Here is a 25998-nt window from a genome sequence, read left to right on the forward strand (position 1 = left end):
CAAAAAGTTTCATAGATATCGTTCTTTGCTCTTTGAATATGTGAGCCTAGAATGCTCTGAAAGATTAATAGTAGTGTGCATGCCAAATAGTGACTCAACTTCTTGAGTAGCCCCCAATGGACTCAGATACTATTCATTGCATACTATTCATCAGATTATTTTGGGGCAAAAATACAAGTCACTTTTAAATTAGTAAATTGCAGATTATTACGTTCTAATATTAAAAATATGATAGATTTGTTGCTCACCAAAGCTGTAAGAAAGAACCATAGAAGAAACGGCAAGGATCCAGTTCAGTGCAGGTAGCCAAAGATGTGTACACCCATTTGCAGCCACAGTTTGCATCATTCTAACCCATTAACGGGGTCTGAAGCTTTTTAAGTGGGCATTGACTATTTGCACCTGGGTCGGTAACCTTGCAGTCACCATGCTACAGTTCATTGACATCAGATGGAGAGTTTAAGCTTGACTAAAGTAATCACACAACACAAAGTCAGGGCACTTGGGCAGCAGTTCGCTCTGCAGTGGTTAAAACATAGAGCCTCTTGAAATTATAGGAAGACAATATTATAGCATTACTTGGCAAGCAATGATGTGGGTCAGAATAGGTTAGTATCTCCATTGTAAACACTAACCTCAGCCTTAATAATTGGTTCTGTAAAAAAAATTGCTGAGTAATAGACAAACTGGTTCAGAGGTTAAGTTCAGAGAGAATAAACACTTGGTCCTTACCCAAAAGCTTGCTTTTCTGCCCATATCCAGGCCAGATCTCTGGTCCCTCCTCTCTGACATGGGCTCTAACATTTTGTCATCACGGCTAATAGGTGGAGTTTTCTACAGCTAGATAACTAACATGTGACAGTAAAATCACAGTGGAGCCAAGCGCCCTGTAATTCTTATCACGAGGCAGTGAGGCGAGGTCGGTGCTGTATCCCCCATCGGTCGTTGATCTTGCCTTGTTCACCTCATGGTAAAACTGTGGTGGCTCATCTCCACTAGATTTTTACAGCGAGATAGGCATTATTTAGCCTCAGTAAAACACACTTTTTTTTAGCAGTAAAGACAAAGCTTAAATAGCTAGCCAGCCAATTAGCCTCACTACAACCTGCCCCTCCTGCTGTGATCTTGTTTAGAAAGTCTCAGCAGATCTCTGTCCTCTTGGTCACCCCTAGCCCCCTCAGCTTTCAAACACTTCCTCACTGGGCCTCATCGTGAAAGAGTCACTAAGTCACATTTTGATTTACAACCTTTATTTTTTCTACTTATTTAGACAATGATTGAGGGGAGCCAGGAGTTTGTTCTGCAGTTAACAGATGTTTACAGATCCTTTCTCTGGAGCATCCAATTGGCTATGTTTGAATACACAGCAGGCTAAACATATTTTTAAAGGTTTAAAACAAAAAGAAAAATGAACCCAGCCTTCAGATAAATTATCTGCTATCTTTGAAAAGGAAGCAATCAGGTAGGTGGATAAAAGTATGACTATCTGTGGGGAGACAAACAAGAAATTCCAGGTTGGATGGGTGCTGCCGATGAGCAAAGGAATACACCATGGGGGTAAACACCAGGGAGGGAGCAGAGCTATTTAGCTAATGAACAATATTTGCACAAGATCAAGTGGGTAGAAATTGGCCACAAATAGAGTTGCTTGTAAAGGGGGGCAAAGAGGGCAGGGCTTGGGGGGGGGGGCAGGAGTCCCTTCCAGTTTATGTTTTATGTTTCTAAAATCTCATGCTTCAGGCCTTCAGCTGGTTACCTGCAGGGGTCAGGAAGGAGTTTTCTCCCCAATACATTCTGGTTGGGTTGGTGGTTGGTTTTGGTTTTTTGTCTATTTCCTCCGAAGCATCAGAGATGGCCACAGCTGAAGATGGGACACTGGATGGAGAGGACCAGGGCTCAAAGGTGGCACCAAGTGTTCTCTCAGGTGCTTGTCTGGCAGTTTCTTACTCACATGCTCATGGTCTAACTGATTGCCATATTTGGGGGTCTGGAAGGAATTCCCTCCCAGGCCTGATTGACAGATATGGGTTTTTTTCATCTCTGGGGTGTGGATCAGTTGCTGAGACCATGAGGTATATTTCAATGTATCAGTTCCTGCCATTTTAGGGGCTTTGAGCATTGGTGCACCTCAGTCTCTTCTGTTCTCTGCCTGTGGCACATAATAGTCTCATCTCCTGTGGGTTATAATATTTTGATTTGGTTGTTGGGGCCAATGTGGGGGTTCTGGGTTGTGTAGGAGGCATGAGATATACAGGAAGTCAGACGATGATTTGGTGATCCCTTCAGTTTTAAAATCTATGACTATGACTATGATTCAAATATTCCCACTTTTTCAGTGCTTTCTAGCACATGCAGGCCCTGTTTTGTGCCCAGTCACATCCAGCTTCATGTTTTCCAAACTACTATTAGTGCACCTGCCAACTCTAGCATTTTTCCTGGAACATTACTGCTTTCTGGCACTCTTTAGATGTGCTGGAAAAGGGAAAACCAATCTATTGCTTTCTCTGGGTTCAGTTCAAGTAGCATTTCTGTGTACTAAGAAAGAACTACAGCACTAAAACATGAATGGCCAGGGCTGGGCTTTTCAAAGGCACCTGAGGGCGTTAGATGCCAAAATCCCATTGAAGTTCAGTCGATGGAACGTACGCTACTTTTGACAGAGGGGTTCCTCTTTACCAGGATCTGAGTTAAAAGGAAGCATTTAACTTATTGTGTTGATCTCACTTTATTCTAATATTACTTTGCATGAGCAAAAGAAGGTCAAATTGCAATACATTTAATGTTTCCTTTTAACCAAAGTATTTATGTCACTGTATATCCAGTGACAAAATCACTATCTATTCTTCGGATTTCTTCCAATATCCTTCATGAGAGTAAGCTAGTGGGGAAATATCTTTAATATTCATTGACAGATTATTTCTCTCATGCATACAACGTTTGGATGCCCTTTGGCATATATTATTAAGTCTCCTATAGAAGGCACTCCCTAGCTCCAAGATGTGACATAATTGTTTACAATAAACTAAAGGAACTGGTTTTACCACAGTAGATTAGTACATTGTCCAAAAAAAATAAACCCCAAAAAACCCTCGTGGCAGTGATCCAATAAAAAGCTTCCAGCGCAAGAGAGTTAGTCACAAATTGTGACTCCCTATTCTGGGTCATAACTGTAGAGTGCTTAGATGACCATATATTTCCAGTATGTCACCACACATTAATTCCAGATTGACACACCAGATGACCGAGTTGCCTCCATGCTTTGGGACGAAGTCTGCTCCCAGATGCAGCATTCTGGACTCTCTCTGACTGGCAGAGGACTTGGTGCAGAGCAGCGCTACGTTACGCTAATCTGTGATAACACTGGTCCGAGAGTCAGGATCCACAGTCAGCTGAGAATCTCTCAGTCACTCACACACGTGAATTAAATTTTGAGTGGAATTACTCCAGATTCTCAGTTGTGTCCCTGGCAGTAAAATCCGTCCTTTATCTGTCAGTGTAAGGTACTTCTAGGGACATCATCATGGTCGCTTCTGAACACTGACGATAACACTTTGTGCTGTTCTGACACCTTGCGTATGAAGATCTCAACGACTACTCAAACTAATCTTAATAAATTAAGCTGCACTGCAGCCCTGTGAGAGAGGAAGTGTTACTGTCCCGTATTTACATATGGGAACTGAGGCACAGCTTGTTATTTTTGCAGTTTACTTTTAGTTCCTCCATCTCCAAACAGTTATTCCACCTTGTCAGTTACAGTGTTGAAGCTGTAGATCATGAGCCAGTAAAGGGCAAGCCACAATGCCACATAGTAATACCTCTGCGTCCTGCTTCTACTAGTATGTTGAGTAATTGCACTTTACCTTTGTTTAAATGCAAAAAACCCGATTTCTTCCCATTGCAGAGAACTCACATCTCTGAGCTCACCAGGCCTTCACTTCTGGACAACAAGGCTTTGGGAGTCACTTTTTCTGTTTAGCCCCAGATGGTATCACACTCCCTGTGTCCAAATAGGGTGACCAGATGTCCCGATTTTATAGGGACAGTCCCGATTTTTGGGTCTTTTTCTTATATAGGCTCCTATTACCCCCCACCCCCGTCCCGATTTTTCACATTTGCTGTCTGGTCGCCCTATGTCCAAATAATACAGTCCTAAAAAACAGTGACGCTGAATAACAGTGCGTATAACTGGTTCCCAGAATTAAACCAGGAAATAGGATCTATTCTTTTTGTTTGCAACTTAAATTATGAAGCAACTGCTTTAAGGGAGAAATTTAAGTTATCTTCATTTTAAAATATCTTCATTTTTAACCTTTTCTTGGAGTGTGTGTCATGAACTTTTATTAGTTTTCTTAATGCAATTGAATAATAATAATGAATAATAGATAAAAGACTTTAGAAGAAATAGAAGAGATGGGAAAGGAACAGTTTGTTCTATGGTACAAAAGGCTTGGCAGGATTAGCTTTTTATCAGTAATTGTTGATAACAATCAATTTCATCATACCCACACAAACCGAAAAAAATATTTCCATCAGTAATCATCAAAATTTACAGATTGGCAAACAAGAAAAATACTGCTTCAGACCTTACTAGATTTTGATTTAAGGATATTTACTTTGTATATTTTTACCTGTAATTTTGATCATTTGTGTTTTAACGGTTATAAACTTTAACTTCTTGAATCTCAAAATCTACTGTCATTAAATAATTATTGTTTGACCCCATGTGATGGGGTGTCCATGGGGATTTCCAGACAGGACTGGAAGGCGTTAAGGTGGCCAGATAGGCCTATTAGCTCACAGACTCATAGACTTTCAGGATGCACCTGAAGGAAGAGCCAGGGAGCAGGGAAGTGATTGCAAGGGCCTATAAAGCCAGGAAGCTGGCAACAGACAGGGGAAACTGCTGGGAAAGGGCAGTCACTCCCTGGGAGGAGGGTTTGGAGGTGGTACACTTAGGGAAAGGAGGGGAACCACAGAGGTAGGAAGCAGTGCAGGGAACGAGCAGTGAGGGCTGGGAGAGGAAAGCCGAGAACTGCTGGGTTGAAAGTCACTGAACTGAAACCCAGAGTAGAGGGTGGGTCTGGGTTCCCCCACCCACCACAGGGGAAGTGGCACCAGCAGGACAGGGAATGGGAAGACTGCCTGAGTCACTGTGAGAATAGAAGGATTGTACGCGGAAGGGGGAACGTTGAGTGACCTGGCTGGAGGACTGAGTCACTAAGAGGATGCTGCGGTTCCTGGATGAGAGAGGAGCTGCAGACCTGAGAGAGAGACACAGCATGCGACCATAGGAAGGGGTGTTGACCTCAAGAGCTAATCTCCAGCATGACCAGGAGGAGGTGCCAGACAAGTGGTGAGTAGAGCACCCTGTGACACCCGCCGCCAATAATTTCCAACAACTGTGAAAATGTACGTCAATAAAAAAATAAAGTAAAAATAAACATTAATATTATCTATCAAAAGTATAAAAAATAAATCAAATTCTGCCAAGCCTAACTCAGGTAGGACTCTGACGCTGGCAGTAGGAAATATGCAGTGCAAATTAGCATATGTTCATTGTAGCAGGAAAGTCCCTGATCAGTTCACTTACATTGCATGTGTTGATGTTCCTTGCAATGTTAGATTTATAAATAGAGGACAAGATGGGTAAGGTAATACCTTTTATTGGACCGAGTTCTTCAGGTCATTTATTTTCTGTGTAAGCTCAAAAACTTGTCTCTCACTCCAACAGAAGTTGGTCCAGTAAAAGATACTATCTCATTCACCTTGTCATGCATATACACTGTCTTTAGTCAGAAGAGCTATAATACTTTTAACATTAGCTAGTACTAGCTTCTAAATGAAATGAAAAGAACCAACAATCAATCAAAGCTACCATAAGATGAACGTTAAAAGCGTTTATTTTTCTCTGTGTGGCTTCAATGTGATTTTGATCAGGAAAATAAATGACCCTCTTTTCATTACCATGCATGTCAAATGAGTTTATTCTCATGTTAACACTTCTGAGAACAACAGCGTCTTTCTTCTGGTACTTTGAAAATGCTAAATCTTTGGCCTTGGAAAAAGACTATATACTTTGCTTAGCATCTGACTTTTCACACTGCTGTGTTCTCTTCAGTTATTCATCTAGCAATAAAAAGAAATCATCAGGTCACAAATACAGGAACTGCTCCTGAAGGCTGCAGTGCAGATAAAGTTCCTGTTGACTCTAATGGGAGTATTTGCTAGTGTTAGCAAAAATTGCAGGAGTGGGTCCGAAAAAAAGAAAATTGTGGGCAAACCAGCTGACCAGCTTAAAGAAAATACATTATTGTGACCTTTCCCTTTCTGCATGATAAGAATGAAAGTAAATAAAATAACATGGCTATACATATGCATAGAGCCCTGAAAATCCATGGATATCCGCTTTTTATCTGCAGATATCCGTGGATCATTTTTACCCTACTGTTTTAGGTTACTGCCTCATATGCCTAACATTATATACTTTCATATCTTTTAAAAATTTAAATTCAAATTATAACTTATTTAGAAAAAAGTAACAAGAAGATGGGTACATGACTGAATCGTTTGCAATTTTCTTTTTAATTTGCCATTCAGAGTAATTTGTCACATAATTTTGGCAAATAATTCTCAAACTGTAGGTCACTCACAAACATGTCCAATATTCAAAATTAGGCTATGTTGGTTAATTTTGATTGGTCACATGGTATGATTCTTTTCCCGGATTGCCTGAGCAGAACTCTTAGAATCAGGTTTCCAATATAACTGTTCAGTTATAAATTCAAAAGGCACTTTCCACAAATATCCTTCAATATATTCTTAACATTTATCATTTTTCTTTCCATTACTACTAGTAAAATTAATCACTAAAATACTGTAGAAAACATACACAAAACAGACAAGAACTCCACTGAACTTGCACACCACTGAAACCACTCTCACCAAAGTCTCACATGACCTTCCTAGTTCAAAAACCAGTCTCTATTCATATCCCATTTAACCTGTCAGCCACTGTTGACTTCCATGACCCTGTTCTCTCCTGGTTCTCCTCCTACCTCTTTAATTGTGCCATCAGTGTGCTCTTCAGAGGATCCTCATCATCATTCCTCCAGCTTTCTGTGGTGATCCCACAGGGCTTTGCCCTGATCCCCTCTCCCTCTATACTTTATCTCTGGGTAATCTCATCTGCAAACACAGCTACCATCTCTATGCTGACAACTCACAGATCTCTCTATTCCAGACCAGTCTCCTTCTGTCCAAACTAAAATCTTAGCCTGTGTCTCTAACATCTCCTTGTGGATGTCTAGCCACGAGCTCAAGCTCAACACGGCTAAAACAGAGCTCTGAGCCTTTCCCCAAGCTCTCCCAACCACCTGCTTTCTCAATTGCTGAACACAACACTACCATCCTGCCTGTCGCCCAGAGCTGTAACCTAAGCTTCAACTCAGCCCTCTGTCTAGGTCCTCATAGCCTGGATATGTCTAAATCTTGCTGATTCTTTCTGCAAAACATCACTAAGATACAATCATTTCTACCCATCCACGCAGCTAAAGCTCTTATCCATGCGCTCATCATCTCACATCTCGATTACTGCAACATCCTTCTCTCTGGCCTTGACAAACTCAATCTTGCCTCACTTACATTCCATTCAGAATGCTGCTGCAAAGGTCATTCTCCTAGCTTGTTGCTTTGACCATGTCACCCCTCTCCGAGACCCTCCACTGGAGCCCCCTTCTCTATGACATCAAACATGAGCTACTTGTATTAATTTTCAAGCTCCTTTATGGTATATCCGCACCCTACCTGTCATCACTCATTCACTATTGAGATGTTGACTGTCCACTCCAATCAGCCCACGGTGTCAGCCTCCATCACCCACCAGTTAAATTCCCTAAAAGCTCCTTTGTGTTTTCTCCCATGCTGGCCCTCATGCTTGGGAGGATCGCCCCATAAACATCTGCAAAATTACCACATTCTCCGCCTTCAAAACCCGCCTTTGTTATGACGCCTACATAACACCTGACAACAGTTAGGCTGTTGGTGTGCTGAGACCTCTGCCTATCGTGCTGACCAATAGTGTCTCATTGTTTCCTTGTATTCCCCCATTGGGCTGTCTGTACTCATCTCTCGTCGCTTATGTTATGCTTAGATTGTATTCCCCTGGGGGCAGGGACCATTTTTGTTCTGTGTTTGTACAGCGCCTAGCACAATCAGGTCCTGGTCCATGACTGAGGGATCCAGGTGCTATGTTAACACAAATAATAATAAATGAACAATCCAAGCAAATTCATTTTTAAATGCAAGGAAATGGTCATGGTGAATTCTTTTCATTATCTGCCCAGCTTTAGAATCCAGGAACCGAGGGTGGGAGGGGAGAGTAAGAGACACTTTTGCCCCATCCTCTCCCCAAACCAAGTGGCCTTGCAACTGGGTGCACAGGGCTGCAACGCCACTGAAGTTTGGCTGTGGAGGCCACTCCATCATGACAGAGAGGCAGCTGGGCCAAATCCGAATGGCACTGGGACTCCATACACTAGGTCACAATGCCCAGAGCAGGGAGCAGGACCCAGCCTCATGGGACGCTGTTGCTGCAGGGTGCACTCGCCCTACCATTCTTCCGCGACCCCGTGGTAATTTGTTGGAAGAGTGGGAGGGGCTCATTTTCAGATTTTGACGCACGTCCCCTAAAAGCTGTTTGTGGCCCTGCTAGAATCAAATCAAAGAACCACCGAAACCAAAGTAGCTGCCAACCACCGATGTCACTGGAGTTGTGCTCACCTACACTAGCAGTGAAGTTTTGGTTCATTTCGGAGTGCACAGGTGAAATATATAATACCCAGCAATGGATCCTATAACAAACATGACTCATGAATAAGGAACAAACATTAATAGAGCTCATCCAACCTTCTAATGATCAGAACAGAGCTGCTGTTTATGACAACTGACTTGTGAAACTCATGTAACCAGGCTTTTCCTGGTTCAGTACTACTTCCTTAGTAAGCACACACAGAGACCAGATCTCCCCTAAACACAGACAGAGAAACAAGGCGACAGAAAGAAAAGGCAATGGCTACCTCCCAGAGACCGTATCTCCCCTAAATCAGGTGAGAGTTAAATTTTTCATGTAAACATTTTATTTATTCTGCTCAAACTTTTCTTTACATGACAACCTTAGACATAGAGGGGAAGAAAAGGAAACACTTTTCTGAATCTGATTCATTTAGAGTTACTGGTAAATGTTTCCAGTTCTGTGATATTTTGCCTTTTACAGTTGCCAGGGAAATACTTTCAGCTGTTTTTGAAATTTTGAGGAATAACAGGATACTTTTTTCTCTCCGTCTCATATGAGCCCACTGAGAGGCAGGGACTTAATCTACTTGCTATGAGTCTGAAAAAAGTTGTTCTCGGTTTGGATTAGAAGTAATATTATTAACACAAGATTGCCACAAATGCAAGATTCTTGAAATGTGGCTGTGCACAAAAAGTGCTTCAAAGCTCCTGCTGGTTCAGGTATAGTACCATGAAAATATGTCTCTTCACTTTTTTCTTGGTGTTCACAGGAAACTTGCTAGAGATATTTAGTATTCACTTTGTCCAACACAGGTTTTACCCTCCACTTCTTTTGAGGTTTTACTGTTAAAAAGCGGAAGTGACATGTCTGTTCTGTGAGATGCCACTACATATTTACAACATTTTTCCTTCATCAGTGCATGATTTTGGAGAAGAATATGAAATACCCCAAGCAGAACTGAAGAAAGTAAATTGACCATTAAGAAAAAGTATGCATTTGTGACTTTGCCACCTAGAAGAGAGGAGTTGCCTCTCTGAAAGGCATTGTTTGCTGCAAGTGATAAGCTGTTTTGATGATAAGAATCAATTTTCATTTCATTTAATGAAATGAAATTTTCTTATATTGGTGTGGGGAATAAGTTGAATTGCTAGGTACAGTAACTATAATACAATGGCTAAATCTGTGTGCTCCTGTCGCCTGCTTGTGGCTGCCTGCATATAAGGTATGTGTCTGTTATCACCATTAGCCAGTGGAGTTGTTCCTTCAGATCAATGGGTGGCGGTCTGTGCTTTTGGTCCAGAAACATCATAAGTTCTATCACAACTGATGACCTTGGTAGGGAGCTCATTACATAAAGCCAGCTCATTTCATGCACTTTACAGAGAAACATCATAGTACTGACTACAGCTGTTTGAAAAATGGAATTTTCCTTTCACAGGACATGTTCACAATTCAAAATTACTTTCCATTCCAAACTGGAGCCAAAAGTCAAAATGTCAGAATTTTTCACAAAAAATGAAGAATTCTGAAAAGTTTCAAATTGGAAATGTCAAAACAGAAAATTAGGACATTTTCAATCAAAATGAAATGATTTGATGTAAAATTATTCTTTCAACTCAATGCTTCAAAATGAAAAAAAATGTAATTCCAAAATGTTGATTTGAAACAAAGCAAAAGGATTAGACTGAATTTCAGTGTAAAGGTTTGTTTACACTGTACACTCCTCATGGCAGCGAGTCGAGTACATATGCTGCAAGCTCCCCCCAGCACAGGCATAAATAGTAGTGTAGATGGTGAGACACTGCTTAGGTGAGTAGAGACACTAGAACCTTAGGGTATGTTTACACTGCAATTAAACATTTGCAGCTGGTCCACGTCAGCTGACTCAAGCTCATGGGGCTCGGGCAATGGAGCTGTTTAACTGCAGTATAGATGTCTGGGCTCAGACTGGAGCCTGGGCTCTGGGATCGTCCCACCTCACAAGGTCCCAAAGCCCAGCTCCAGCCTGAACCTTAACATTTATACCTCAATTAAACAGCCCCACAGCCTGATCCCCTAGAGAGTCAGCTGACACAGGCCAGCCATGGGTGTTTAATTGTGGTGTAGACACACCCTTAGAGTGTGTACCCTTCATGGTTCTCTCACCCATCTGCACTATGATAAACCAGAATTATTTTTCCAAAGAAGCTGATTAGAATAAAGGTCAAAGACAAAGGCAGTGAAAATGCAACATTCTTTTGTGTATACGTAAGTTTACATACTAGAATTCCTTGTTCTACAGTACAAAGGAAATATACTTAACCACACTGAGAGCAAGCATTTGTTTATCTAGTTCAGTATCCTCTCCCCACAACTGAGATCACAGAGGACAGCAAAGTTAAACAACACAAATTAGTATATGTATGTATTCTGTTCTGTAACACTTATGTGCAACACCTTGCAGTGCAAGAGGCTGCACCCACTTCCACCAAAGATATTTACATGAAGACAAACATACGTGCCACAGAGGCCACTCTAGCTATAGACAAATGAGGAAACAGCCTAGGGCAGCAGATTTCTGGGCAGCTCTCTAGGGTGGCAGATTTGGTCCAGCTGGCCCTCCATCATAAGAGAGAATCAGCTAGGCCAAATCTGAGTGGCATTGGAACCCAGGGGGCCCAGTCACAACACCACTCACTTAATTTTGCCTTGGCTGCCCTTCTGTCATGATGGAGGAGCATCTGGGCCAAATCTACTGTCCTAGGAGGGGGCAAGCACACTGAAGTTTTGCCAAGGGCAGCAGACTGTCTTGAGCAGCCTCTGACAAGCAGCCACATTAGCTAGGAAATCAGGCAAAAGGTCTGGGGTATATGGGTCCTTGTGTTTCAGGGCATAAAGGGATTACATGTGGGGATAAGAAAGGAACACCCGTCCCTCCCACAATACAGAACAACAGGATAAATGCATGTGCTTTGCTTTTGCACTATTTGGGGTTTTTTTGTCTTCTTCCTGATGGAGAATTTGGCCAGACTGTATGTAGCAGCAATGACTTCCTGCAGCAGTGAGATAGCAGTGTCTATAGGCAGTGTATAAAAATACTACGTTACCTTCTATCTGTTTAGCAGATCTCCTAGATTATTTCATTGTGTCTTCTATTTTCTGTGTCATGGCCCTAGATGGGGAGGCACAACCAGTTGGTTTTCACTCAAGTTATGATTGTATAGAATGCTGTTATGTCCATTGTTAATTATGTATTAATTATTAATTATTTATTTATTATTTATTATTATTATTGCAGTAGATCCCAAAATGTGGTAGACTCTTACCGAACACAAAAGACAACACGGTCAGATTCACTTCTTAACGAGTAGGGATGCAAATTGCACCTTACTGAACTCATGGGACGAATGTACTGGAGGGGAAATTTACTCCCTGAGGGGGACAAGTGGCAGAACTGCCACCATCCTCCTCTGGGACTCTGTCTGGGTAAGACAGTCTTAGATTCCAGCTGGGAGGAGCACTGCTAGTGGAGCATCCCCGGAAATGCATAATCCCAGTAATCAGCATATTTGTGATTATAATTATCTATTTATTTTTACTTATATTATCGTAGCCCCTAGGATCTCTAGTCATAGTTCAGGACCCCATTGTGTGATGTGCTGTCCTGGTCTGCTCCCTTCCATGATGGCCTTGCCCACATTTTTGGGCTGCTGCAAAGAGGAAGGTTGGTGGTGGCTTGTGCAGCTGGACCCCTGCTCCTCATAGACCTTGCACTACCAGTCGCTTTATTGTGCTAGTGCCAATCAAGGGGTGAGCGCAGCCCAGTCTTGTAAGTCTCCTTCTATACAGCCTTCATTTTTGCTGCCCTGCTCTAGACTCTTTACATCTCAACGATGTCTCCTTTGGAGTTGAGGCTCTGAAAAGGGGAGGCAGTGTCCAAGGGTCCTTTTAGTCTGTAGAATCCCATCATAAAATGTTTGCCATGTTAGCTTTTGTCCTCATTTTAATACAAGCAATAATCCTATAGGTGCAGAACACTGAGGAAGCCACTTCACGGAGCTGTGTCCTCTCCTGTTTAAATAAACTCGGAACAAAAGTGGGGGAAAGCCTCCCTTCATTGGTTCTTTCTGTTTCAGGGGAAAAGGGACTAGAAGTCTTTAGTGAAAATGTTTGTCTACATCCTCATCTTTCTGGCCATCTTCTATTTGTGGTGGAGATGGAAGGCACAAGATGGGCAGAAGATTAGAGATCTCAGAGACAAATATATATTCATCACTGGATGTGACTCAGGATTTGGAAATCTGGCAGCAAGGACTTTTGACAAGAAAGGATTTCGAGTTCTTGCCAGTTGTCTGACTGAAGTGGGAGCAGTGGAGCTAAAAGCAGCGACCTCAGAGCAACTCCAAACAGTGCTGCTGGATGTGACAGATCCAGACAATGTTAGGAAGGTGGCAGAGTGGATTAAAGCTGAAGTGGGGTCAGCAGGTGAGTGACAGAAGATCTGGATTCTTTCCTATGTAGCCTCTCCCCAAGGTGTGGCTCTTCCTTAATGCTTGCTTCTTGGAACAACTGGCTTCTCCCCTCTCCTCACATGGGGTGGGTCCTGAGTTCTTTTTAGTGATGCTGGTGTCTCCACCCAAGATGACTCCTCACTGTGCCTGTGACACAAGGTTGCTGTCCCTGGAGAACATTAATTCTACCATTGCTAGTAAGAAGTAATCCCAGCACATGAAAAACAATTAAATACATCAACATAAACCCCAGTAAAGAAATGACAAATCCAAAAATAACAATATAACAGCAGTGACCTTTATTGGGAACAGAAAAATAGGATCTGGGGAAGGAAAGGGTTAGGGTTGACTAATAAGTACTAAAACATGAATAAATCAACCAATTCCCCACCTCTTGACATGCACAACACCTCCCAGCCCCCAGCTGGCACATCCCAGGTAGGTGGTATGCTGGGGATGAGTTTGGAGATGAGTGTTGTAGCACTGTTGGCTGGCTAAAACAAAAAAAAATGGTCCTCTTACAGTGTCTTTACCCCTAGGTGTGGAAAGTCCTGTCATGGCTCCCTGGTCGGGAGTCCAATGGAGGTCTTGGTGGGTTGGATCTCTGCCACTCTGGACACTGGTCTCTGCAGAGCTGAAACTGCCTGACCCATGCACTAGATTCCACAGCAATTCAAAGATTCTCCTTTGTGGGGGGGAAGTTGATCAAAGAGCCCCTAAGTTGTTCTGCTTCTCGCTCTGCTCCCAAACTCAAAACTGAAACAAAAACTGGTCCCTTTGTCTCTGAGTCAGGAACAAAGCCCCATCCAGGGGCTGAGCAGCCCTGGCTCATCACCGGCCCATGATATCACTGGCCATTATATGGGCTCATCACTCATCATGTCATCACTGGTCATGTCATGTCATCACTGGTCATAGCATCACTGGTCATAGCATCACTGGCCTATATCACCTCATCCACAAACCACCCTATTGGGCTCAGCAAGAGTTCCTAAACCATTCTATCCCCACCCCTGACTCCAAGCATGCTTGGAAATGGTGTCAGAGAGCTCTGGTAGCTATTGTTGTTATAGTCCACAGGGTAGGAACTCTGGGAGGCTCAGTTGAGAGTTCCTGGAGCTGAGCAAACTCCAAGGAGAAGTTACACTTACATGAATTGCAACCGTTTAATAGGCATGGATAAAAACTGCAAAATAGATCCCACTGAATATTTGTTTCAAATTTGTATTTGGCTGTGTTGTCTCTTTTGTATCTCTTTCCACAAATATTCTAGTGGATGGCGTCACTGGAAGGAAATTTTGTGGATACAGCTAATTTTAGGTGAATATTGGAGAACATTATTGGAAAGCAGACAAATATTCACAATGGAAACTGAATTTCATTGACTTTGATGGGACTGTTTATGTGTTTCAAGCTAAGCACATCCTTAAGTGCATTGCTGGTGTCAGTGCCAGAGTAGTCAGCACTTTTCAGAACGAAGTCCCCTGTTAGAGAACAGAACAGTTTAGAAAAGAGACAACTAAAGGAGGGATATGAGTAAGGTCTATAAAATCATGAATGGTGCAGAGAAAGTGAATAGGGAAGGGTTGTTCACTCCCTCACATGACACAAGAACCAGGGGTCCCCCAATAAAATGAATTGGCATCAGGTTTAAAACCAACAAAAGGAAGTACTTCTTCACACAACACAGAGTCAACCTGTGGAACTCATTGCCAGGGGATGTTGTGAAGGCCAAAAATATAACTGGGTTCAAAAAACATATAATTTAATGGAGAATAGTTCCATCAACATGGCTATTAATCAAGATGGTCTGGGATGCAACCCCAAAGCTCTAGGTATCCCTAAGCCTCTGACTGCCAGAAGCTGGGAATGGATGACAGGGAATGGATCACTCGATAATTGCTCTGTTCTGTTCATTTCCTCTGAAGCATTTGACACTGGCCACTGTTGGAAGACAGGATTCAGAGATAGATATAGCATTGGTCTGAACCAGTATGGCCATCCTTTTGTTCTTTAACTATACTGTGAGAGCTATGTGCAGAGTTAAAAGATTTTTAATATTGAATACTCACAACAAACTGCATCATTTTCAAACAGGAAAAGAGACATAATTCATTGAACAAATTATTCATTTACGTATTAATCACCTAGATCAGTTATTTACCCAGCCATAAAATAATATTTCATATGCAATCCCACATTAATTAGCCAGAGGCTACCTTCATAGGACCCAATTCTGATACTGTTACTCATGTTAATTGATTGATTGCTTTGATTTCAATGGGGCCACTGGTGGAGTAAAAGCACTACTCAGAATTAAGATAAAACAAAATCTGGCCCTTTGAACCATGCAGTCTGGAACTTGCAACCTCCCTCTCTCCCTTTTTAATTGCTTATAACTTGCTCAAACAAATTGTTTTGAGGTTGAAATTTTCAGTGTTTGGTCTAAACCCAAAGGTGATTTTTTTTCTGTAATGTTGGAGGAATATCCGTTCAATTGCTTTTGAGTTTTGTGATGATACGAAAAATACACTTTCCTGTGTCAATATCAAACTTTCAACTCACATGATGGAAGAACAATACTTCAGACTTATTTTGTTTGAAAGTCTTCACTGAAATGTAAAAAATAATCCAAGTTTGAAAATATCAGTTCAGGATTTTTAAAGTTATGAATCTTTAAAGCTGGCAATTTCACACCTATGTAATAGAAGTATTTTTTGGACACATTTCCAAAGAGAAACCTGAGCTCAGCTCTCAGAAACTCAGGTCTAAGGGCAGCTGAGTTAAGAAAGCAAATAGGCCAGAAGCTCCTATAACTAGTAGAACTACAAATCTGTTATGCCAATTTTAATACCATCACCTTTGTTAGGTGGTGATTTATCATACTACATAGCTGTGACTAAAGAGAGGCCAGGATATGGGAGCTCCTTTGGGGAATAAATATTTTCTGGATGGCGCACCCATACAAAAAAGATGCCTAAAACAGTCCTGTAATTCAACTTTAACTGCTCTGTCAATACAGAAATAGATACAAGAGAAGCCATGAGAAGAGAGTCTACAGAATGACTGCGAGATTATTGTAACTAGGAGATGCAAGCCTTCCACTACAATGAAATCATGGGTGGGGGGACACATGATATTGATGTTTCCCATTTATTGTGCTCTCAGCTGTTTTCAAAAAGATTGACTTCAATTTTGGTTGCAAGTCTAGGTCTCTTATATTATCCAGACCAGCTCACCCCATCCTGATATTCTGGATAGTTTACTTTTAGCTGTGTCAAAAATATTCTAACACCTCACTGCCCCCCAGACTTCCAAAGCCCCCAGATTTCCCACCCGCCCACCTTCAAAGGTCATAAAAGGAAAATGTTAACAGTTTGTGAAGTGGCCTGGAAAGAGTGGTGGTGAAATGCAAGCATTAGGTAAAATGGTGAAGGCTGCAGGAGATCTAGAGGTCCCTGCCCATCTTATAATCCGTCTGGTTCTCAGATAGTTCTTGATGAGTTCTCAGTCAGTTTGGCTCCTCTTTATGTTATATAGATGTGAATATTTGCTTCCTAAATCACTACTTTAATTTTTTGTTTGTTTCTGTGCAGGTCTGTGGGGGCTGGTCAACAATGCAGGGATTATGGGACCATCAGCGCCGACAGATTGGTTGAATATTGAGCACTTCAGAGCACCAATTGAAATTAATTTAATTGGCCTCATAAATGTTACATTACATTTGCTTCCCTTGGTAAAAAAGGCCAGAGGGAGACTAGTAAATATATCCAGCACTGGAGGCCGCCTGGCAGTCTGGGGGGGTGGCTATTTTCCTTCCAAGTTTGGGGTGGAAGCATTTAATGACAGTTTAAGGTACAGTAATGTTAATTTTGAGGAAATAATACATTTTCGATAATGCTGAGAGACTTGATAGTGAGTTAGTACCCAGCAGAGGGGTGACTGTCATTTCATGTTAGTTGGGGAGTCTAGCTAAGAATTAAGAGGCCTTATTGGGTCTGAATCTCATTTACACGGAGTCTAGATGACTGCAGTACGCATTGCAATTGGCATAATTTAAAATGCAAGATCACTTATAAGGTGTAGGCAGTCCCAGAAGCGCTATCCTGAGGAAACACCTGCCAGATAGTTGCATGTTATGGTTAAAGTTATCCTGACAAAGTTGGGGTGCAACTATTGCTTTTTCCTCAAGCCTCTTCAACTAAGTAGGTGTGCTTTTCTCAGTCATTTAACCCTGATTTTTTGAAGGTAGGGTTTTTTTTTGTTATTTGTGATTGTTTTTTAAACAGGGCACAGCAAGATATTCCAGAATGCCTGGACTAAAAGCAGAACTTCATGTAATAGACAGACAGTCTTATGGATGGGTGAACCAACTCAGATAAAAGAAGCAATGACCGATATTTTTGTTTAAAATGAAAACAAAAGGCAACTTTTGAAGTTTAAAATGTGGGTGTTTTTGTAGCCTTGTATGTATAGCCCCCTTTGTGTATCACTGCAAAGGACTTCAAATAAATAAAAACAGTGGCTACTTCCCTGTGACCTCTACACACTGGCCCACTACGAGATAACACTTACTTATAGTTTGATCTTGGCCTTCCCAATATGCACAGTGAGCTACAGAGATAGGAAGAGAACATTAGTGCAGATATAAATACATCAACTATTAACAATGCTGTCTAAAATAGCAATGACATCCTTAACTGGCTGTTTCTGCAGACGGGACATGAAAGCTTTCGGAGTTAAGGTTTCTTGCATTGAACCTGGGCTGTTCAAAACTGGACTATCCAATCGAAAAAAGATCATCAAAGAAAGGGAGGCCATTTGGAATCAACTTCCTCCTGCCATTAGAAAACAATATGGAGAGGGGTATGTACAGAAAGGTGAGATATTACTTGATTATTTTGTATTGAAGGGCCCGTGTCATTTGCAGCATCACGATCCTTGGAAAATGGCCCAGACTTCTCTGATTTACAGTGAACCTCTTTCTTCTGAAATTTGACATAAAAATGTAAGCTTAAAATGCTAGACGTCGTAGAATGACTGTGCACAAAATAATCATTATTTTGTTCCTTCTGCCCATGATACTGCCTACGATTTCATCTGAGTTTCATGTTCAGCTTGGCATGTGACCCTTAAACAACAAACATGCATATGCACATACCTTTGACCCAAAGATACAAGCAAAAACAAATGATAGGGGAGGGAAGCGATGTGTGTGTCTTTCCCACTACTACCAGTTTTTGGTAATTCAAATAGTCCAAGGACAAACCTTCTTTGCTCTTATTAGATACTATGGTGATGGAACCCATGGAAAAAAACTAAGGCCTCATTCTGGCAATAGGCTCTGCATGGACAGATCCCTGCACCTGCAGAAAGCTCACTGCAGGATCAACTCCTCTGATAGATAGATTATTTCTGAATCCATCTTGAAATGGGATCTGCTTATCTGATAACCCTTTGAACGTCCCTACACTCTCCTCCCCTAGTTCCTTTCACTACAGCTGCCTTTTGTATCTTCTCCCACCCCAGTGAGCCAGATTCACTGCTGGATCAGCAGGTGTGACACCACTCAAGTCAATGAAGCTGTACCCATTTACACCAGCACTGAACCTGGCACCAGAAATGTCTATGTCCCCTTCAGTTCTACCTCTGTCTCTTCCATCTGAGCAAATGAGTAATTGACTTTCCTCAGACACCATAAGCCAGGTTCTGCCATCTTTGTTCAGGTTAAGTAGTGCCCTACTCCACAAGTGAAATCAATAGGAATATTCAGGGAGCAAATTACTACTCAGCTTGAGTAAGAATGGCCAGACTTGGCTTTTAATATGGACCGCTTTTCCTCCTTGTCTTGGAGAGAACAGCAAGTGCCATTTGGCTCAGTCATGCCCAGGTCCAGCTCCAGGGTTTTGGCTGCCCCAAGCAGCCAAAACAACAACAACAACAAAAAGCCGCGATCGCGATTTGCGGCGGCAATTCGGCGGGAGGTCCTTCACTCACAGGCGGAGTGAGGGACCGTCCACCGAATACCTGGACGTGCTGCCCCTCTCCGGAGCGGCCGCTCCAAGCACCTGCTTGAGAAGCTGGTGCCTGGAGCCGGCCCTGGTCATGCCAGAATTGAAAATCAAAGTAACCATCACAAATGCATGCTGAGGAAATGGGATAGAATTCGCTTTCCTTTCCTTTAGGTCCTGCCATTAAAATGAAGCTCTCGTTGATTTTTTTTGCAGATGCAGCAAGGAAAGAAAAGCTGGTTCAGATGCTTCAGAACACAAACCTCTCACTGGTTGTGCAATGTATGGAGCATGCTCTAACAAGCATTAATCCTCACTCACGGTACATTGCAGGCTGGGATGCTAAGCTTCTTTGGATCCCCCTTTCAAGCATGCCTGCAGCAATACAAGACTTTGTACTCCTGAGAAACAAAGCAGAGCTTGCAGACCCAACTGCAGGGTGAATTCTCCTCTTCTATTTACACTTTCCCATTCAAATGGGATGGCCCAGCTGTCTGAGTCAACAAGGACCAGCCCTTTATTTTAGCCCTGTGCCTGCTGAGCCAAACTGAGCCGGACACTGATTTTTTTATATTTCTAACAGTTTTAGAGTGTCTGTTTCTCAAATCTGTGATACATATTATAGCCATAGTTTTCATCTTATGTATAAGCCAGGCCACATTTACCAAAGAATCAATAAAAAATGGAAAGGTTGCAAAGAAGTGACCGATCCTTCATGTGTCATCTAGCTTTAAGTTCATAAAGCATTAGGAATTGGGCCAAAAATCACCAACTACAAACCTTACAATATTTCGTGTAGGATTTTTCTTTATTCTGGAAAATATGAACTAGAGAGGCCAAAATGACCAGTGATTTGGGGGGCTCACCTTGTGAAACCTCAAAGATGCAAGATTTGCAATCAGTACCGAGCACCCACTCTCAAGTTGGGCACTTAGTAACTTCTGAAAAATGTAGGCCTCAGTCTTTCGATGAAATTATTTGCAGGCAAAGAGACGACAACCTTGGTTTTGCTAAGTGCTGAGAGACTCCTGCAAGGGGGCTTTAACTTGTGTTAAAGTACATGGGAAATAAAGGCACATAGTACATGACAGGAGGAGCTCAGTATTTTGCAAGATTGGGCTCCTTTCGAATTAGACATGACCAGAGTGCTCCAGAACAGCACAAAATTACCTCAAGTCATAACTGTTTAGTGGTTTGCCCAGAAAGTGGTTTCCCATTGGGCAGAAAACTGGCCAATGGCAAAGCCAAACGCTTTCTTTGGTCTGGTGAGTTGTTGTGACATGACTTGGCTAAACATTAAGCCACCCAGTGCCTGTCTAAATATTGCCGGTTTTCAATTTAACTTCTCTGGAGCTTGCAAGGTATGACTCTGCTTTCTGACTGCAGCTTGTATTTAGTCATTAGTGTGTTGAGTTCATTTATATTTTGCATGAACAGAATTGTATGGTGGTTGTTTCCTATTAGAACAAATTTGAGGTGTGCTGTACATATGCCTGTGGCTTAGCTATTCTTACTGCAGTGAGTATTAGTGGGCCTGCTATTGTAGATTTCTTTTAAAAATATTTGTACTCATGAAGGCAAAGTGGTGGGAAAGCAAACTCTTTTTATTTAAATCATAAGCCTGATAGCTGCAATGTGAGCATCCATGTGTTGCCACCCCAATAACTTTAGCCTAGGCCAATACCTTAGCCTAGGCCTGGAAAAGCTGCTGTTTTTTTAAGCTAGAGGTCAGTCGGTCCTTATGTTAGCCAAGTCTTTGGCCTCTGCAGAACTGAGAGCACCAGATCGTGCTTATGTGCTGCTTGTCCTCAGAACTGAACTGAGATCTTTAGATTCATATCATTTAGGAGACTTGAATTCTATTTCCAGATGTTAAAGGAAAGCATTTTATACACTGAGGGCAGGTCTACACTGCCACTTAAGTCGATATAACTTATGTCACTCAGGGATGTGAAAAAGCCACCCCCCCTTGAGCGACGCAAGTTACCATGACCTAAGCGCCCTCCACGTCGGCGCTATGTTGGCAGGAGACAGTCTCCCACCACATAGCTTCTGCCTCTTGCAAAGGTGGAGTAATTATGCCAATGGAAGAGAGCTCTCCCGTCAGCACAGAGCATCTTCACCAGACGCACTATAGCAGTGCAGCTGTGCCAGTGTAGCACTTCTGGTGTAGACTAGCCCTGAGGAAACCAGACCCAGGCTGTTGGAGTGATTAAGGAAGCAAAGACAATAGAAATAATCCTGAATACATCAATGCCACTGCTCTGATCTTCATTATTTATATAGCCAACTATACCTGAGTTTGCATCAGTTCCTTCAGAAGCTCATTCATGATGTGATATCATCTGTGATATCACAGATATATGAAATCTGAAAGTGAAAGTAAGGAATAAACAGAGTTTGGGGAGTTTAGGGTAAGATGATCCTAGATGAGATCCTAAATGTGCCTTATGTAATGTAGCTATTTGAACAGCTGGCTCTTCCCCAAATGTATTATACTACATCATATAAAGGGCCAGATTCTGCTGTCAGCAACACCATTGTAACCAAACTCCTCATTTACTCCAGTGTCAATGAGAACAGTATTTGGCTAGTGACCTACCGGAAATGAGCAAGCCACAGTTCCTTTCTCTGCTGCGGTAAAAATAATTAATAAAAAAGAGCTGAAATTATAATATTTTTATGGAAGTAAAACATGGTTTCTGCTTCTGATTAAGCGCCTGTATTCCCTGCAATGTTAATGGAATTGCCTCTATGTAATAGCAGAACTTTTCCCAGTGACATTATGACTTTTCCTATTGCTCTTTTCCAGACATTTGAACTCATGTAGCTTTATGCAAAACTGGTCTTCAACCCAATTTAATCCAATTGCCAGAACCATTTTTAACAGTTTGTTCCTCAGCTTGAGACAGAAAGAAAAACAACTGGACAGAATCATCTACGGCCCATATTCTGGACCAATATCTAGCAGCCACTTGTAATAGTAAATGATTCAGAGAATACTCCGTTTAAAATTGCATTTTAATCAATTTTTTTTTATTGTCTCAATACCCTCTTCTGCTACCTCCTTCCTTTAATACAATATTTACTACATCTAATGAATTGATTTGTTTGGTTATTATGTAAAATTAGTCAGTGGCCCTTCCTCCTTGTAAAATTTATTTCTGGGATGAACTTGAATAATTTTTTGTGCAGCTAAAGAGTTCTTTCGAGGGTTGACCTTCAGGCCACTACATTATGCAATACCTAAAACATTAAATTATGTGTTTACCTAGTTGCACATTAGCTTAAAGTGCTGGGGTATTTGAACCCCACAAAAGGCATTTTGCACACCAAAGCCTGTGTTAAGGATGTTACCATTCCCCATTGATTCTTAATTCTGCATAGTGTTATTAAAATATTTATGGGTACTCAGCTAGTTAAACTGTACACATATAATATTGCATACGGCATGCATCATGTTGTGGAAATAACTTTTAAACTGGAGTCTTCCATTCTAATAGTTGGGATACTCCAGTTGAATATTTCATTGAAGAGAAAAAAAACTATCATTCTTAGGGTTAGCTTGTGGCCGACTCTGTGATAAAAGGGTGTATAGAAAGGGCCCAGAAAGTTTCCTCCTATTTCCTTGTGCCCCTGTGCAGAGCGCTGGCACAGGCACTGTCCTTCTGCCTACACCCCCTCCTCCTTCAAACACACTTCTTCCAAAAAGGAAAATAGATGAAAGAGAGAATTCAGAAACATGAAACCAACAAAACACAAGCTAAAGTAAGCTGCTTATTGTGGGCCAGACTGTGACATCAATACTCCCACTGAGTAGTGACCGGCAGCTTGTCTACACAGGAGAGTAATGCACTCTATGGGGGTGTTATTTCTAAAGCACACTAATATGTTGCACTTGAATTGGTCCATGTAAACCCCAGTGATGTACACTAAAGGTTCCCTAGTGCACTTTAACATAATGCTGTTTCAAATGGCAGAACGTTAAAGCACACTAGGGAATCTTTAGTGCACACCAGCAGGACCCATTACTCTTTAAGTAGTCCCACTAACTGCTCAAAGACTAAAGCACTGTTTGACATGAGTGAGGGTGTCACAGTCTAGCCCTTTCTGTTTTCTTGCATCTTAGCCCTCCATATTTTCATCATTCCCTTTCCCCACCTTCAATCTATTTAAGACTCAAGGGCTCCAGCCTGACCCCAAACATCTACACTGCAATTTTATAGCTGGGCAGCCCAAGCCCTGGGAGCCCAAGTCAGCTCTCATGGGCCAGACCTGGGTGTTTTATTGCTACGTAGACATACCCTATGTTCCTACAACCTCTCTCACCTCTCAGAACAGAAAGCTTGGCGACATTTGGCCAGTCCTCAGTGAGTGGGTACATGCTGCTTCCCTGCTCATAAACCACTACAAACATGAACGGTCTGTTACTCATTCAGGGGCTGAAAACGGGAATGAGAAATATTAACCTTGATCAGTGACGAGGTGGATCAGTGTCCGCCAGGATACTGGCAACCTGCAGGGCAATTCGGTCTCCTCTCTCAGAGTTTTTTGGGGGGTCTCTATGATTTAATCTTCTGCTGGTTTTGATCCTAGGAAGTTGGGGACTCTCATTCTGTAATTAGATTTAATTGGTACTTCTTAGCCTCACATTTTGACCAGCACCCAAGATGTGACTAATCTTTCACGAGCTGGGAGAAAGTCTGCACTCAATAACAGCAGCAAAAGGGCTAGACTGTGCCCAGCCTTGCTTGGGTGCACCAGGGGCTCCCTGTTCTGTGTTCCCTTACAGGAGTTTGACATAGTGCCTTCAAAGAGTGCATGTGGGGCTCTCTGCTAGGACATCTGCTGGTGCTACCTACCCCAACGGGAGCAGGAAGGTGTGGAGTGAAAGTGAGACCAAGGCCTCCTTCAACATTAACCTCCACACCCATGTTGAAAATGTACCATTCATTCCTCTTTTCCCTTCTCCCTCTTGACCAGTACCTAATCCATGACAGACCTTTACCTCTCACACAGTAACTACTTACTGTAGTTTCCTCAGTAGTCTTTTGTGAGGGACTTTTACAAAATCATTTTGAAAGTCCAGATCAATTGTATTGACCGGTTCTCCTTTACGCACTATTTAGTTGACTCTGCCAAAGAATTCTAGTAGACTGGAAAGACAGTTTTCCTTCCCATATCACAGCAGACTGTAATTATTTTTTAACTTATTAACATGACACTGAAGTACGACTCACTGGTCTGTTATTCCCACAATCACCACCTTTTTCACATTGATTACTTTCCAGTCATCTGATGTAGTGACTGATTTTAATTAACTTGAAGGTATTTTAATAATATTTTGCACTCCTAAGGCATCTTTCAAGCTACAGCTCTCAGAGCTTGTTATCATCTGCAATTAATTAAGCCTCATAACACCCCCTGAGGCAGGTAAGTCTTTAAAATAAAATAAATTAATTAATGGAGATGTCTTATTTCCTAGAACTAGAAGGGACCTTGAAAGGTCATCAAGTCCAGCCCCCTGCCTTCACTAGCAGGACCAAGTACTGATCTTTGCCACAGATCCCTAAGTGGCCCCCTCAAGGATTGAACTCACAACCCTGGGTTTAGCAGGCCAGTGCTCAAACCACTGAGCAATCCCTCCCCCAAATGTCTATATTACAGATCAGAAACCTGAGGCACAGAGAGATGACAGGACTTGCTCAGGGTCATACAGCAAATAAAAGTAGTTCAGGGGTAGAGATGTATTCTTGAAGATTTCATCATATGACATGATCTTTAATTAAAGATTAATCTTTAATTCCTGAAGACTCCAGGCCAATCCTGGAGGGTTGACAACCCTACTCAGAGGTCCTGACTCCCACTTCCCTATTCCAGCCAATATACCACTCTCCCTGTCATTATAACCATGGTGTACGAAACATATACCTTAAAAATGTCTGTGTGTCTAGCATGAATAATGTTGGATTCTTTTTTGCGCCTGGGGATTTCTACATCTCATTTCCTTTCCCAATGCCAGCCTTCAAGCGCTGTCATTTTTCTTTGTACTTTTTCAGACCTAGAGATTCGATTACAAAATAAGCCTGTGGAAGCTGGTGAGAAATGCCAGCTTTCAACGACGGCATTCTGTAAACGACAAGCTGTCTTGGGCCAGGCTCTACACTCTCTCTCAGAGTGTCGCAGCCCGAGCTCGCATTTCGCCTAAGTAATTTCCATTCTGTTGTGTTCTCTCATATCTCGTGTTCTGAGAGGGCTCGGGAGACTGACAAATTGTCTCTGTCACAGGTGAAAAAGCTCCCTGTGTGGAAGAGTGCCATTTAGTCACTGATTGGGGAAGCTAAGCAGGACCTTTACACCCCTCCAAAAAGATTTCACACCATTCAGAACCCAGGATCCTCAGCATAAACAGTCAGTACTGAGTCTCCTTTTAGACTTTCTTCTACTACACCTGTTTTCAGTCAGGGGAGGCCCATGCCATCTCAAAATAAGGATGCAACCTGACAGCAAAGAGACCTAGAGGAATGCTCCTCCAGGAATAGCCTGGGACTTCTGATGGGAAATAATGCAGTGGGGGGTCATTTTAACTATGTTTTGCATTATACATTGTATATAATGACAATATTAAATCATATGTGACAGACATTTTGAATCTTTGGGCAGGTCCAGACTGCCAGGCATGTACTGGGGAGCCATTCATCAGTCA

At 42.1% G+C, this 25998-nt stretch overlaps 2 protein-coding genes across 7 annotated transcripts in view; one reads left to right on the forward strand and one right to left on the reverse strand.

Annotated features, from left to right (window-relative positions):
* ABCB11 (ATP binding cassette subfamily B member 11) overlaps positions 1 to 822 on the reverse strand; it is a 70193-nt gene extending 69371 nt beyond the window's left edge. For 2 of the 4 annotated variants that reach the window (XM_034785909.1, XM_034785903.1), the window contains exon 1: positions 249 to 377. The gene's annotated coding sequence lies outside the window, so the exon portion shown is untranslated. Of the gene's footprint in view, positions 1 to 248; positions 378 to 732 lie in introns of those variants that run through there. The other 2 variants (XM_034785908.1, XM_034785906.1) reach the window with 2 other exon arrangements.
* Positions 823 to 8983: 8161 nt separating this feature from the next.
* Positions 8984 to 22390, forward strand: DHRS9 (dehydrogenase/reductase 9). Of its 3 annotated transcripts, none has more exons than XM_034786297.1 (5): positions 8984 to 9104; positions 12907 to 13255; positions 16878 to 17136; positions 17998 to 18161; positions 19509 to 22390. In XM_034786297.1, exons 2-5 carry the CDS (start codon positions 12937 to 12939, stop codon positions 19733 to 19735), a joined length of 969 nt encoding a protein of 322 aa, XP_034642188.1. In that variant the 5' UTR covers positions 8984 to 9104; positions 12907 to 12936; the 3' UTR covers positions 19736 to 22390. The 3 variants fall into 3 exon arrangements, with proteins under 3 accessions (XP_034642188.1, XP_034642190.1, XP_034642189.1); XM_034786299.1 differs by having other exon boundaries at positions 17998 to 18147; positions 19509 to 19748; XM_034786298.1 differs by having other exon boundaries at positions 8999 to 9104; positions 12798 to 13255.
* Positions 22391 to 25998: the final 3608 nt, after the last annotated feature.

The sequence above is a fragment of the Trachemys scripta genome, chromosome 11, assembly GCF_013100865.1.
Source record: "Trachemys scripta elegans isolate TJP31775 chromosome 11, CAS_Tse_1.0, whole genome shotgun sequence".
In the NCBI taxonomy this organism is placed as follows: Eukaryota; Metazoa; Chordata; order Testudines; family Emydidae; genus Trachemys; species Trachemys scripta.